The 13,122-nt window shown below is 49.8% G+C and overlaps 3 protein-coding genes across 3 annotated transcripts; 1 reads left to right on the top strand and 2 right to left on the bottom strand.

Moving 5' to 3' along the window:
• Nucleotides 1-2,095: 2,095 nt before the first annotated feature.
• On the bottom strand, nucleotides 2,096-2,752 carry PV06_11447 (uncharacterized protein; the record flags this gene model as incomplete). Its single annotated transcript, XM_016413127.1, has 4 exons — nucleotides 2,096-2,318; nucleotides 2,372-2,481; nucleotides 2,532-2,663; nucleotides 2,720-2,752. 4 exons carry the CDS (start codon nucleotides 2,750-2,752, stop codon nucleotides 2,096-2,098), a joined length of 498 nt encoding a protein of 165 aa, XP_016256475.1.
• A 5,080-nt stretch (nucleotides 2,753-7,832) lies between these two features.
• PV06_11446 (uncharacterized protein) lies at nucleotides 7,833-8,277 on the top strand (the record flags this gene model as incomplete). The annotated part of the gene is made up of 2 exons (XM_016413126.1): nucleotides 7,833-8,031; nucleotides 8,090-8,277. 2 exons carry the CDS (start codon nucleotides 7,833-7,835, stop codon nucleotides 8,275-8,277), a joined length of 387 nt encoding a protein of 128 aa, XP_016256474.1.
• Nucleotides 8,278-10,732: 2,455 nt separating this feature from the next.
• On the bottom strand, nucleotides 10,733-13,040 carry PV06_11445 (uncharacterized protein). The gene is made up of 3 exons (XM_016413125.1): nucleotides 12,590-13,040; nucleotides 11,704-12,527; nucleotides 10,733-11,649 (listed from the first exon to the last, which is right to left on the bottom strand). Exons 1-3 carry the CDS (start codon nucleotides 12,851-12,853, stop codon nucleotides 10,908-10,910), a joined length of 1,830 nt encoding a protein of 609 aa, XP_016256473.1. The 5' UTR covers nucleotides 12,854-13,040; the 3' UTR covers nucleotides 10,733-10,907.
• Between the last annotated feature and the right edge of the window lie 82 nt (nucleotides 13,041-13,122).

Here is a 13,122-nt window from a genome sequence, read left to right as displayed (position 1 = left end):
GAACACTTACGGCCATAAAGTTTCTTTCCATCAATCTCATTGAGGCGGGATCAGCTTCGAGCCATCTTTCAGGCCGATACTCTTCGGCGTCTGCGCCGTACACACTTTTATCCCTGCTAACTACCCATGGGTTCACACCCACTATAGTACCTTGTGGGAACCACACTCCAGAGATAGTGGCGCCGTCTTGTGGTACTACTCGCTCAAGAAGTTGGCCAACTGCTGGGTGCATTCGCATGGCTTCTTTCATACAAGCTTGGAGATACTTCATCTTGTTCGCCTCTGCGAATGTGATTGAGTCTGAGAGTTGGCCGGAGGTTTCCATGTCATCGATCTCTTTCATTATGGCATCGTAACAACGAGGATTCTTGCAAATATAGTAGAACATAGAGCGCAGCGAGATAGCCGTAGTATCACTTCCGGCAAAACTGTGTTGTGTTTTAGTATTGTCACAGCAGACGGACGAGACACTCACATATTACTTGTGGCGTGGCTGAGAAGCTCTTTGTCTGTCATGGCCTCCTCGTCGTCTCGGGAGCGCCTGAATCGAGCCAGCATGTCGCGGAGCTGGTCACTTGACTTGTCTGTTGACTTGTATCTCTCAAGCTGTTTCGCGGCAAACCCGGCAATATAGCCAGCTGAATTGAGTCGCGCAAGGGCCGGGATGAGGTTTGCAATACGGGCAACGACCGGGTTCCCGAGGAGGTATTTGTGCAGGCACGGTACTTCTCCAATCACCGAATTATATGCGAGGCGACCCTCGATAGCGTTGATGATTCCGGCAACATCTTTTTCTTCCTCCATGAATCCAAGCCTATTAGAGAAGGTGATGGATGTGATCACGTCGAAGGCGTACCACTGTAGCCATTCACCGAGATCAATGTCCTTACCTTGCATATCGTTGAGCTTGTTTTGCAGAATTTCGATACAGGTATCCGTCATAGGTTCGAGCTCCACAAGAGAGCTCATGGAGAAAGCACTCGCGACCGGACGTTTGAGTGCTTTATGTGCGCTCTCTTCACGGATGGAAAACACCGTAGGAATGTTGCCAGCTTCCCCTTTCACGTCGAAAAGTGTATAGAAATCGCTCTACAAGTTGTTAGCTGTCTTTCCCAGACTTCAACGTGCTGGACAAACCTTATAGAACTTCGTCGTGATACCATAGATTTGGGTGATGACATCGGCATTGGAAAACGATACGTGGTTTGGGCCAACCCTAACCAAAGGTCCATATTTTTCGTGGTATTTGATATGTGCCAAGAATTGTTTGCCGGAAAGAGATGTGAAGATCCTATCAAATGGCAAGATGCTTGCGAGAAAAGGACCGGGTATTTCTCTGAGGCCAGTCCGATATCTTCGTTGGACAAAGATTGCCAGCAAGATCGAGGCACCTATTGCAAGAATGGGCCACCTCCGTTGTAGGGCAACTTGGACGAGGCTTGGGATGTGCAACATCGTGAATGTTTGACGACTACCTTTCTTGAAGCGATTTCTGGACTAAGTCTGTATTTGCAGTTTTTGCATCCTGGAAGGAGTGACATAGAAACACCCGGGCTTCCGTCCCTTTGTTGTCCCAGCGTGGAGAGGCGTGTTGGAGTGGGGAGATGGCGGTTCCACATTTGGGGGGGACGACGGGATCCACAATGAAAACTCTTGCACTCTGTACGAAGTTCCGGGAATGGCTTGAATGATGCGAACGGAGACAAGACATTATTGAGCGTCGCCGCGAGCACACAAGTTGGCGGAATTCCGATCTTTCCCCGCTCTGTAGCTCGGCATACCATACGGATAAGTTCCTTTGAATCCACCTCCACAACGTTGCCTGGTGGCGGTTGATTCGCTCGCCTACCTCGGGCTCTTTACAGTACTCACTGCTATTTGCAACAATCTACTATTATGATTCGCAGTTTTATGCCTTGGGACCACAGCCTCAGCGTGACTCAAGATGGCGAGCCCTGGTAATTAAGGGTCTGGGAAAGTATAATCTGTATCTCGTGTGAGACTAGGATCGCAGGGTCCTGTGTTCCAAGTGAGACAATGAAGGCCAGCAAGTAAAGTGAATATGCCAAAGGCTCATGCTTCCGAGGTTGGCCCCTTATCTGTCACTTCTGTTGTTCACAGCAGCTCCATGCTTGCCGAAAATGTCAATTGTGATTGTATCATCTGAAGCTTCTGAATATACTCCGCTGCAGTTCTTGGAGTGCCATATGCTTTCGCAGGTGGCCAGTTCCACTTCAAGGTCCAGTAGGGAAAGGGATTGAACATTTCCCTGGAAGATGCTGCTCGCCGCATCCTGGCCAAACAAGCAAGACACGATCCTGTCGCACGATCAACAATCAGCCAAGTACCAGCAATGATGAGGCTATCCTACCTATTACGCGACTCGCGTTCAATCCACCAGTGCCAGTCAAATAGCGCGTCCGTCAACGTTCTGTAGTCAGGAGGATCGGAGGGCTCAAATACTCCAGCTCTCTTAGCCACCTGTGACAGACTTAGATTGAACACAATGTAAGTAAGATCTTCAAACCAACGGAGATGCTTCGAGCAACACAGACAGGGACGAACTTGGCGATTGTCTCGTCTTGTGAGCAGGCCAGAATATGGCATGCCATCATATTGGCCTGTATTGTGGATAGTGGAGGCTGTTCCATCTTCAACTCGTGCTGGAAAGCATTTGTCAGAAGTCTTGGCGAAGACAGGCTATCATGATGAGACATACTGGCTGCTGTCTAATTTCAAGCAGGACAAACATGGCGACTGTGAAGAATTTTGGTTCATGACATGTTTTGCGTAGCTGGCGCCAACACAGAAGATAGCAAGCAAGAGGATCGGAGACCCAGTTGATGGACTCGATGTAGCAGCATGTAAGAATGGGAGAGTGCTTCTGAAAATACTTTCCATATAGCTGGAGGCAAACCAGGAGGTTCGCTCGTGTAACGTAGCGACGGCTCTCGCTTGATCGGAGCTGTTCAGGAGAAGTATTATTACGTTGCTCTTTGCTTCGAGCGGATCAATTTGTTCGAGAAAGAAGCAACCCAGAACTGTGGTCTTTGCGGAGACACCCTGAGTTGAACTTCCAAAAGCTGCCAATTGTCAGATTTCATAGTAAGCGCAATGAAGAGTCAAGGCCGGTTGGCTTACAAGAGTCAGGTAGTGAAGGTGCCAGCCCTCTTGGTACCGCGTCCGAGTATAACGGAAGGGGCACAGTCGCAGGACAAATGTCCGGCACTTCAGGTCATACTAAGCTTGTCTGCGAAGTGGCAGACACGTCAATCTGGCGGAAATTGTGGTTGCCCTGTAATTGATAGAAAGACTCAGGAATGGGGCTCATATCCATATCGAACCATTGCAACATAGTCTTGGCTGTGTAGATCTCATCGGACGGGCTTTGATGGCAATCAACCAACTTCGAAAATGTTGCCGCGTTTTGGGACGCGCTCTGGATGGTAAGGTCAGCGCATCCGACGCGTGGCATGACATGCGGTGTCGATGCAGACTCTGTAACGTGTTTCTCAGATGGATGAGTGTGGTCGGTATTGTGCGTAACGTCTGCAGCTGTTTCAAATACTTCCGACATAAGGTAGTGGTGGCGTTGATTTGCTCTTGCATACTCGCAGAGCAGTCCTTTCGTCACACAGCCCTTGCACGGATAATAGTAGGCGCATCTCGTCTTCTGCTTCGTACACCTGTCGCAAGCGGGCTTAGAAAATTTCCGTTTACCGGTTGGTGCAATACGTTTAGTTGGCTGGCCACTTGGAATTTCTCACTACATTGGCATATCAGTAGTCCGTGAGCAATAGCAAGACAATGGACTTCTGGCACATTCTCTTGAGAACGCTTGAGCACACGGACATACGAAGTGCTTTTTTCCTGTGTCTGCCACTATTCAGCGGAACTACTATCAACTTACGCACGGTGGAATGTAGCGTCAGATATGCCAGTCGGCTGAACGAAGAATCGCACCCGGAGCACTTGTGCGACTTTCTCGTGGCCGTTGTGGATGACTGATCTGGGACGACCGATGAAATGAAGGCGGACGCATCGGAAGACATGAGGTTGACGGTGCGGCGGTACAGAAGGTGACGATGCAGCGTTTCGCTTACATGAGTACTGCTGTGGAGGGTGGGGGTGGTCGGGTCCAGATTTGGACAAGGTTTACTTCGGCCAGCGGTTTCAGGGTGCGACAGTGCTTGGTGAAAGAGCCAGGGACACACACAGTACGAGCTCCTGGGAATTGGGGGGGGGAGAAGCTCACTGCCGTGTTGGAGTGGCGTCGCCACCGTTGTTTGTATTGCCTACAAAAATCGGGCGGGGAACAGGGCCTGAGGCATCGAGCAGGCGGGCGTCAAGCAGAACACACCTCTCGAAGTCCCAACTAGGTAGTTTTCGCCTTGCAGGGCGATGTCAGTGCGGTGAGCCTTAGTGCCCAGCAGCATTGTGGGATTGGAAAGAAATGGTGGCAAGGCTGCTTGCTACCTGCAGTTCGACCCCGTCAAACTACCCGAGCTGTCCCCGGCCAATGGGTGGCCGGCCCAGAACTCTCCCCCATGTCGAAGGTTTGATATTCGGGATCCCCAAGCACAGCCCGCAATTACGTGATAGATCGGGTCTCCAGCGGGCCCGTGGTGGCCATGGGTTAGAACCCTACCAAACCCAACCTCGCTGGCTCTTCTCCATATCCAATAGTCCGGGGCCCGGCAAGGCCGGTCTTGTCGCCTTGCCCGTACTCTGTATCTAGCTCGGCAGTCTGGTGCAGTATGAATTCGGTTAGCACACTGCATCTTAGGGCAACCGGGTGCCGGAACGAGAACTAATACTTTCGGAAGTCCGGTCAACTGCTCCCTAACAGAGTAACAATGACTTCTCTTGAGATCGATACGTCGGTCCTGATTGGCGCCAAAGGAAAAGGCTTCCTCTTGACTCCGTAATGTTATACACGAGCCTTGCGACTGCCGCTGGACCCTCTAATAGGAATTGCAAATTCCAAAGTGTGATGTCAAGTCGTGGGCGAGCTAGCTTGGCCTGTTGAGACGGCCATTCGGGAATTTGGACACCCCGATATCGTCCTAGCCAACGCTGGTTCAACCTTCGAACCTTCTTGATCCAGGTCCAGAGCGATCCTGCGGGTTTCAACTCGACTCAAATTCACACCCTTTCTGAGGTAATCCCACAGGGGACAGGCTATTTTCTACGCGTCAAGTCCTCTTTGCCCGTCGGTTTAGTCTTAACATCCAGCTGACCTCCAATCAAGTAGAGGTATACACAATCCAGAATTGTACTCGAGTACTTCTGGCTCGAAGGTGCCGCGCCGCAACGATCTGAAATAGGATCGGCGAAGCACCTAGCTTTTAACAACACTATAACTGACCATTGGAGATGGATTGAAAAGAGATGGCGGTTGTTCACCAGCCTCAGTCCGCTATGACGATACATGCTCACCATGAAAGCAGCTCTATCTTTCCAAGTCACTGGCGTCCACCCAGTTCCCATGAAGACCGGCTCTCAGGCGAATCGGAAGATAGATCTTCGCCAATGGCTTGCTGAAATCCCCAGTATCCACAAGATGTAACTCCGAAGACATGGACTCATAGTTGTTCACCAAGAAAAGTAGGTAGCCATCCCCCTCGTTCGCGTCCTTAGATTTAGTGATGAAAACGGTCTCCTGTACCAAGTGTGTTGCACCTGGGAAGTACCTGTCGAATTGTCGTGTTTTCACATTCAGCCTAGCGATTGAATTGTAGGGAGGAAAGCCGCCACCCATCCTTGACCCGACCGTCGGCCAGTCTGTCGGGAGAGTGTAATCCTTGAGACTGAAGAATGCATAAGTATACTCCCGCATGAGGTACCTGTCGTCAATCCGGGGAAACTCGCAATCTTCTTGAAGCAGAGCTTCGGCTGGGGCCAGATTAAGACTATCCGCCGTTGGGTCGATCTTGAAGCGGAACATATGGGCGGTGATTGCATGCGGGTCTGGGGCATTACCATGCGCGTCTGGCCACCAGAAAAAGACATTCTTGTCACTCACTGGGAGATCCATGATGATCTTCCCATCTTGCTCATATGCGTTGCAAATGTGGCCAGGAAAGGCATTCGGAGCGCGAAACCACTTTTTGGAATTAGACAAGTCGAATTGAACACTAGGAGCAAGCTTCTCACTTTGACATCGGATCCCTTCGCCCTACGCCGTGGCAGTACTCCAATATAAAATGGAATATCCGGGTTCCATTGCCAATGTTCTCCCCCGCTTTCCATTCGATCGAGATCACACGTCTGTGGTATGAGGGGGAATATGACCTGTTCGCGTTATGTTAACGGCCACATTGGAAGAGACGCATTCGCTGTTATCACAAACCCAATTCTCCGTCACTGCGAAATCGTGAATCATGGCAACCACTGGGCTGACCAGCCACACAGTTTCATTAAACTTCCTCGATGGGGAAACTGAGAAATAGCAGATATCGGGTGTCCCATCACCCTTAGCTTCATATCCGAAACAGATTAATTCTTTCGTGGCAGGATCCAGCTTTGGGTGAGCAGTGAAAGTCAGACTCGGTAATTGCCCATCGAAGTCGTAGAGTCCGATTGTTTCAAGAGTGTTTGGATCAAGCGCATACGGAGGCGAATCTTCTTTGCAGGCTAGTAAATTGCCGTTGAAATAGACGACATTGGTGTTGGCCGTACTTCGAACTTTGAACTCAACGGCGTCGGTGTACTTATTTCTGTACTTGCCTTGGGTCTAAGCGTCAGTATCACAGACACATCGCTCGTAGAGAGTATAACGGTGTTCTCATTGATACAAGGGGAAGCGTACCGAGTAATGCTCGCTGCGCCTCACGTTCTTTGACGAATTTCTCAGTGCGAACGTAGCGTTGTTTGAAATGCACTCTGCCTGATTCGATTCGGAAAGAGCTGATATTGCCATCGCCATTGAACCACTGCCAAAAAAAAGAGGCTCCCGTCAGTCACGGTGCACCATGTCGATATGTGAGAAGTTCATACCGGATCATTTTCCACTCGCGGAGGTAGCTGTGGATCGGGCATTACTCGATAAAATGTTCCACGCACTTCTGGCGGAATCGTCCCAATGACCTCCAGATTCAAGGTTTCTCCTTCGAATCGACATGGTTTCATAAATTGCGAGAATTGCGGAAGAGGAGGGAAAGCCAGGGACCGTGCCATGTCTTCGAATCGATTCTTGACTTGCTAGAACTCGAGTTGTCGGTCTTCTTAGTTTCACGGTGTAGCATAAGAGTAAAATCAGAATCAAACTTGTCCATGAACAATTAGCATACCCCATGAATAATCAGTTCAAGTCACGGCTCTTAGACGCGGCATGTGAACGAATGGTCGGTACAGAGATGCGGGGGCCATTAGTGGCTTCGATTTTGTTTGTGCCAATTTCGCCCTCCAGATTTTCCGAGAACGTGCTGTGAATGCTACAGTCGATGCCTCCCCGGTACTGCCGCTCGATTCTCGCGGGCGTACACTCCACTAATGTCAAGGCTTCTCATTTGTGGAGTGCGGAGTCGTTCTGGCCCAACCTTCGACTTGGTCCTTGTAGTTGACCTATCGTATCACATACAATTACCAAGTCTCCTCCACAATCCTAGATACTGCCTGCTTGACATGCACAAGCCTCGGATCGAGCACTGCTCCGACGATGGCTTGGCTGACTTCCAATGATCGACCACGACTACGTACAAGTATCATGCGACAGTGAACTCCTTTCCCTTCAGCACTTCCCCCAGATTATCGGCTGCTGGGTTTTGCTGCAGAACGGAGCCTCGAAGGTATTGTAGCCATTTGTTCACCGTGTAAGCAATTTGCACACCATGGCGAGCCAATTCTTGCTGCTCGGCAACTTTGTCGGGCTTTGGATATTATGGAAGTTAGCTGAAGCCATCTACAATGCTTTCTTGTATCCATTGCGCAAATTTCCAGGACCTTTCGAAGCACGACTAAGTCGCTGGTGGCTTTTCCGGCAGGAGACGCAGGGGTTTTCTCACCTAATTCTCGAAGAACTACACGAGCGTCACGGCATGTGCAAGACTATGTGCATCATCTATTAGCAAATTCTAACAAGGTTTAGGCAAGGTTGTGAGGATCGCACCTAACGAACTGTCCATCAAAGCTGTGGATGCCAGTGCCGTCATCTATGGTCAAGGATCCAAATTCCGCAAGGCCCCATACTTCTACAGAGCCTTTGAAACGGAGTCTTCGAACCTCTTCACTATGACAGAGAGAAGCACATCTCAAGGACAAGAAGTTGATGTCTAACGCTTTCTCTCGCGCAAGCATTTTGAACTTCGAGGAGGTGATGGCGTCCAAAGGACAGACTTTGATGGTCCGCTTGCATCAATACGTCGAGGCCAACAAGCCACTTCCTCTGATGAACGCCTTTCGCTGCTTGACCCTAGACACAATCACGAAATTCTGCTACGGAGAACCCATGGGGGCATTACAGGCCGAGAACCTTGATATTCCGCTATTCGAATCTTTTGATCTTGCAACAAAGGCCATCATATTCGTCGGTTATACCCTCTTTCCCCTCAGAAGGACTCCGGTTTGACGGTGACTGTCCTCGTAGTTCCAACACTTCCCCTTTATACGCCAGTTGACTCGTTGGGCCCAAAAATATAACTTGCCCGGGACTCTCAAAGGGTTTAAGGGTATGGACGAAGTCAGTGTCAAATACCAAAGTGCCCAGTCGGATGAAAATGGCTCAAAGACTTATGGTAACAGGCAGCTGTTGCAGGCGTGCGTTCAATCAAGGCGCGACGAAAAAGTGGCGTAGAAGCTCGAACGCTGTTTCAGGGTATGCTCTTCTCCGCCGAAGAAAAGGGTATCCACTTAAGCGACGATCATCTGGTATCCGAGGCCATTTTGATGAACTTTGCCGGTAAGAATGACTTTGTCCTACTTATCATCGAATTGTAGCCAAGCAGAGGCTAACTTGGCTCGATCCAGGCACCGACACGACTGCATCAACCTTGGCTTTTGGCCTTCATAGCCTTATCAGACGACCAGACCTGTATCACAAACTCCAAGGTGAGCTGTTGAAAATGCAACATGCAAATGGGGGGAAGAGATTGACGTATATCCAACTCGAAGGCAATGAGTTGTTGGACGCGTGCTTGAAAGAAGCCCTTCGAATAACATGCCCCGTCAGCGGAAGGCTACCACGTACAGTGCCCACTGACGGTTGGAACTATGAAGGTCACTTTATCCCAGCAGGGGTAAGTAACCACGAAAGGAGCCCCTTTTGCTTGCTGACTTGTACACCAGAGCGTTGTCGCTTCCTCTCCGTACTTTGAATGTTACGACAAGGAGGTGTTTCCAGACCCTAAAGAATATCGACCTGAGAGATGGCTCGTTGAGGACACGACAGAATTGCAGAAGCACTTTCATCCATTTTCACGAGGCGCCCGATCCTGTATCGGTCAAAAGTAAGTGTTCCTGATTCTAGTCCGGCCCCGAGCCCTGTTCTCGCATCCAGAATCCCTAACAATTTATAGTCTTTCTGTTGTCGAACAGAGACTTGCTTTTGCCTATTTCGTTCTCAACTTCTCCCTAACTCGGTTGTCGATCCTACCCGGTTTTTAAGCAGTTCAACACCCTCATAAGTCAGTCCGACCTCAGCGTGTTCGTGAATTTGAGTAGCCCCTAGCATGCAGTGTTGGTCCACGTGGGGCTTGAAAAGCACTGGAACTGATAGCCGTTTCGAACATTGTGTCTTCTATCACATGCAATAGGTACGAGAGATGGTTAATGGATGTCATCCAAGCCACCATGCAGCTTCTGCTCGAACGTCTCTGAAGCCGTCAGAGTTTCTTGAACTTGACGATGACCCTGGCGGTTCGTTGTGAATAATCTTTTGTCATTGCAAGGTTCCCCAACGGCCCAGCAGCTGCCGGGCTTGTCGTAGGTCTTTGGATTTAGGTGGCAGCATTTGCCAATCATTGATGATCCTCTGCAAATTGCGAGCTTTGACCTGGAAGGAGGAAACAGACAACCTCGTGCTAGTCTTCACGAACTGGTTGGTCTATTCTGTAGACATGTCTCGAACCTACAGAGTGATCGTGCCACCAAAACCCTGTCGCAAAGTGTCGTGGGTTAAAGAAGTAAGGGAGAAGGCTCCATGTGAGCGATGACAAGAGCATCTGCAACCGGCCCTGGTGGAAACCAGCATTAAGGAAATCAATGAGTAAGGCGGTCACTGAGGAGTTCGGGTGTAACGACCCCTCATTTCCCCGGAGAAGAAGGCAGAGGTATGGCCTGGTCACATTCCAAGCTGTGACGCGTCCTTTCCATCTTCACTCATGCTCCGTAGAATCACGCAAGGTATACAACTTTCGTCGATTCTTAGTATCCAATACGCCAGTGGAGACACGTTCGGCTGGACCTGTGGGAATAGAACAAATGAAGTGATGGCGATTTGTACAGGCCGTGCTATTGGGAGTGAGTTCGTCGCTATCGGGGATGATACTGGGACGCTCGTCAACGGATTCGTCGTTGTCTAACACGATTAGGTTGTTCGGAAGGATATATTGGTAGGTGAAAATCGTACTCGGCCGGAACTATAATATTTCAATATTCCTGGATGCTTTTATAGTAGAATTTATACTAGAAGACCAGAAGAGAATAATGAAAATCTCGGCATCTAAATGCGCCGAAAATAGACTGCTAGAGACGTTCATATGGCCATTTCACCTATAGCTCTAACGGCAAAGGTGGAGAAGTGTTTTGTCGCCTTTGGTATTGTACAACACATGCTCCATACTTGTATCGTTTGCTAAGCACTTATCTTTAGGTATCTAGACCTATTCTTAAGTCTTAGATGTTGCCGGGAGCAGTCAGTAAGTGACCTTGACGCGTCTCCCACCCATGCCTTCTCCCAAGCCAATATCTTACGCTGCTTTGTTTGAAAGGTCGTGGTGATGTTGCTTAGCATGAAGATCCTCGACGGGCGCATCGACATGATAATTCATTGTCTTACGCATGTCACCCAAGAACAGACAGCCAACACAAGCCAAAGCACCAAAGGGCACTGCAATAATGAATACAACCCTCAAAGAATCAGCGAAAGCCTGCTTCAGTGCCACCACCCCTTGCGCAATTATTGACGGGGATACTCCCGGAATGTTCGCAAGTTTCGCTGTCTCACCAGATGCAAGGCCTTCAACAAAAGCTGGAATGGACGCAGCAGGAAGGCCCGCCGCGCCAGCTGCTTTTGCGACGTACGCAGGAAGTTTGGATGCAAGGTCTGCGTCGAAGGCTGCAGCATAGATGGCGGTAAATACTGCTGCAGCAATTGCTCTAGATGAGGTAGTGACAGCCGTTGCGGTAGCGATCAGTCCGTGTGGAGTTGACAGCTGAACGCCAGCGACGATAAGAATGAGCGGAGAGCCATAACCGATGCCGGAAAGACCAGCGAATACGAGCTGATTTGTTGATTGATTTGGTTGGATGGTAGCAAGGCCGACCGTACCAGCGGTGTACAGTAAAAAGCCGAGGAACAGGGGTTCGCGAACCATTTGCAGTCTGGTACTACTGTAACCCCACACTATGGTTGCGAGCAGACCGGCAACCCAGTATGGCATAGCACGGGCAACCACAAGGAATGGGTCAGTCTCGAAGATTGAGGAGCTCCTATTAAGTGATTAGTGTGTTTCTTTAGGATCGCTGGTAAAAGTTCAGACTTACATGACTGGGTAAAAGATGATGAAGGCGAAGAGCAGGACACCTTCGATGAAGATAAGGCCTACCAAAATTGCGAATGTTCGGCCTTTAGCTTTTCCGCCTCGAAACAGATCATGGTGTAGAATACCGGTCTTAGTACCTTTCCATTCATAGACGCCGAACGCAATAATGACGACAATACCAACAATCAAAGTCGACAAGGTATGAGCGTTTGTCCAGGTATATAGACCGCCACCTAGATTTACCCCTACCAGGAACAGTGTTAACCCGCTGGTAAGTAGTGCAAAGCCTGGCAGGTCGAGATGGCCGAGCTTCTGCCAGAGGGACAAATGCTCAAACCTCGTATGTCTCTTGGGCGGTCTGTAGCCAACGAAGATGCCAATAGCCGTTGCTCCCCAGAGAGCCATCTGGAACCAGTAAAACTTACGCCAGCCATCTGCCACGTTGGACTTTGTAAAAGCACCTATGATCAAGGGACTTGCAATAGCACCAAAGCTTGCTGTGACATTGATGCAAGCCTGCGCCATAGGCCTCCACTTGCGGGGAAGGATTTCGCTAGGCACACAATATCCAAGGGGGACGGATGCGAAGCCCACTCCGATCAGAGTTTGTGCAACGATGAGTCGGTATATATTGCCAGATCCTGGTGCGATTGCAGAGCCGATGAAAGAAACGACACAAGAGCCAACGAGAAGTGGTTTCCGCGCTTGGAAAGTATCCGAAGCCGAGGCGATAACGGGGCCCAGGACAGCTTGCATCAGAGTAAGTGCATTTGGCACCCAGGTCTGTTGTTTTGTACCGTTGAGGTCAGTGCCGATGTAAGAGAGCTGGTAGCAAGTCAGTTGGCGATGTGTCTCCCAGAGAAGTGAACGACAGAAATCTCACTCACAACTGCAGGAGGGCCTTGAAGAGCAACAAGCTGAACCATGCTTAGCATGCACATGGCAGCCAAAGCGACCCAGGTTCGCATATGAATCTCTGGCTCCTCAAAATCATCATCATATACGAGGTTGTTCTGCGAAATGGGAGCTTCCTCTAGGTGTTGTCCTTTGATTGAAACTGCCGTCTTCTCGTCGTTGGTTGATTGTGGCTCTGGCGCGACACCTGGCGCTGTGTAGCCGACAATGTCGTCTTCTGCATGATGAGAATCCATCCGTGGTCGCTCTTCGCTGCATTGACTGGAACTTGCTTTCCGGACTTGAGATCATACTCCGTTGCAGTTGATTAGCTCTGACCTGGTTTTTCTATCTCAACCGTGCTTTAGCGCCCGGGTGTAGTTCGTGTATAATTCGGCCCCCCTGGCCAGCTCCACGTTCCCCGTCCGACGTGTTTTTAAGTGGAACATAGTTTTGGCGGAGAGACACATCTGGGGTGAACAAAGGATCGCGAGTCGATAAGTTTCTGAGGGACTTTGGGCTTATT

The sequence above is a fragment of the Exophiala oligosperma genome (assembly GCF_000835515.1).
Source record: "Exophiala oligosperma strain CBS 72588 unplaced genomic scaffold supercont1.33, whole genome shotgun sequence".
Lineage (NCBI taxonomy): Eukaryota > Fungi > Ascomycota > Eurotiomycetes > Chaetothyriales > Herpotrichiellaceae > Exophiala > Exophiala oligosperma.
This window is presented reverse-complemented; position numbering and strand designations above follow the sequence as displayed.

What these genes read in the sequence shown, in the direction of transcription:
- PV06_11445 (XM_016413125.1), bottom strand. Translation starts at nt 12,853, where the DNA reads ATGGATTCTCATCATGCAGAAGACGACATTGTCGGCTACACAGCGCCA. An exon ending in TTCAAGGCCCTCCTGCAGTT is followed by an intron (nt 12,528 to 12,589) that starts GTGAGTGAGATT and finishes ACTTGCTACCAG; the next exon opens with CTCTCTTACATCGGCACTGA. An exon ending in ATCATCTTTTACCCAGTCAT is followed by an intron (nt 11,650 to 11,703) that starts GTAAGTCTGAAC and finishes ATCACTTAATAG; the next exon opens with GAGCTCCTCAATCTTCGAGA.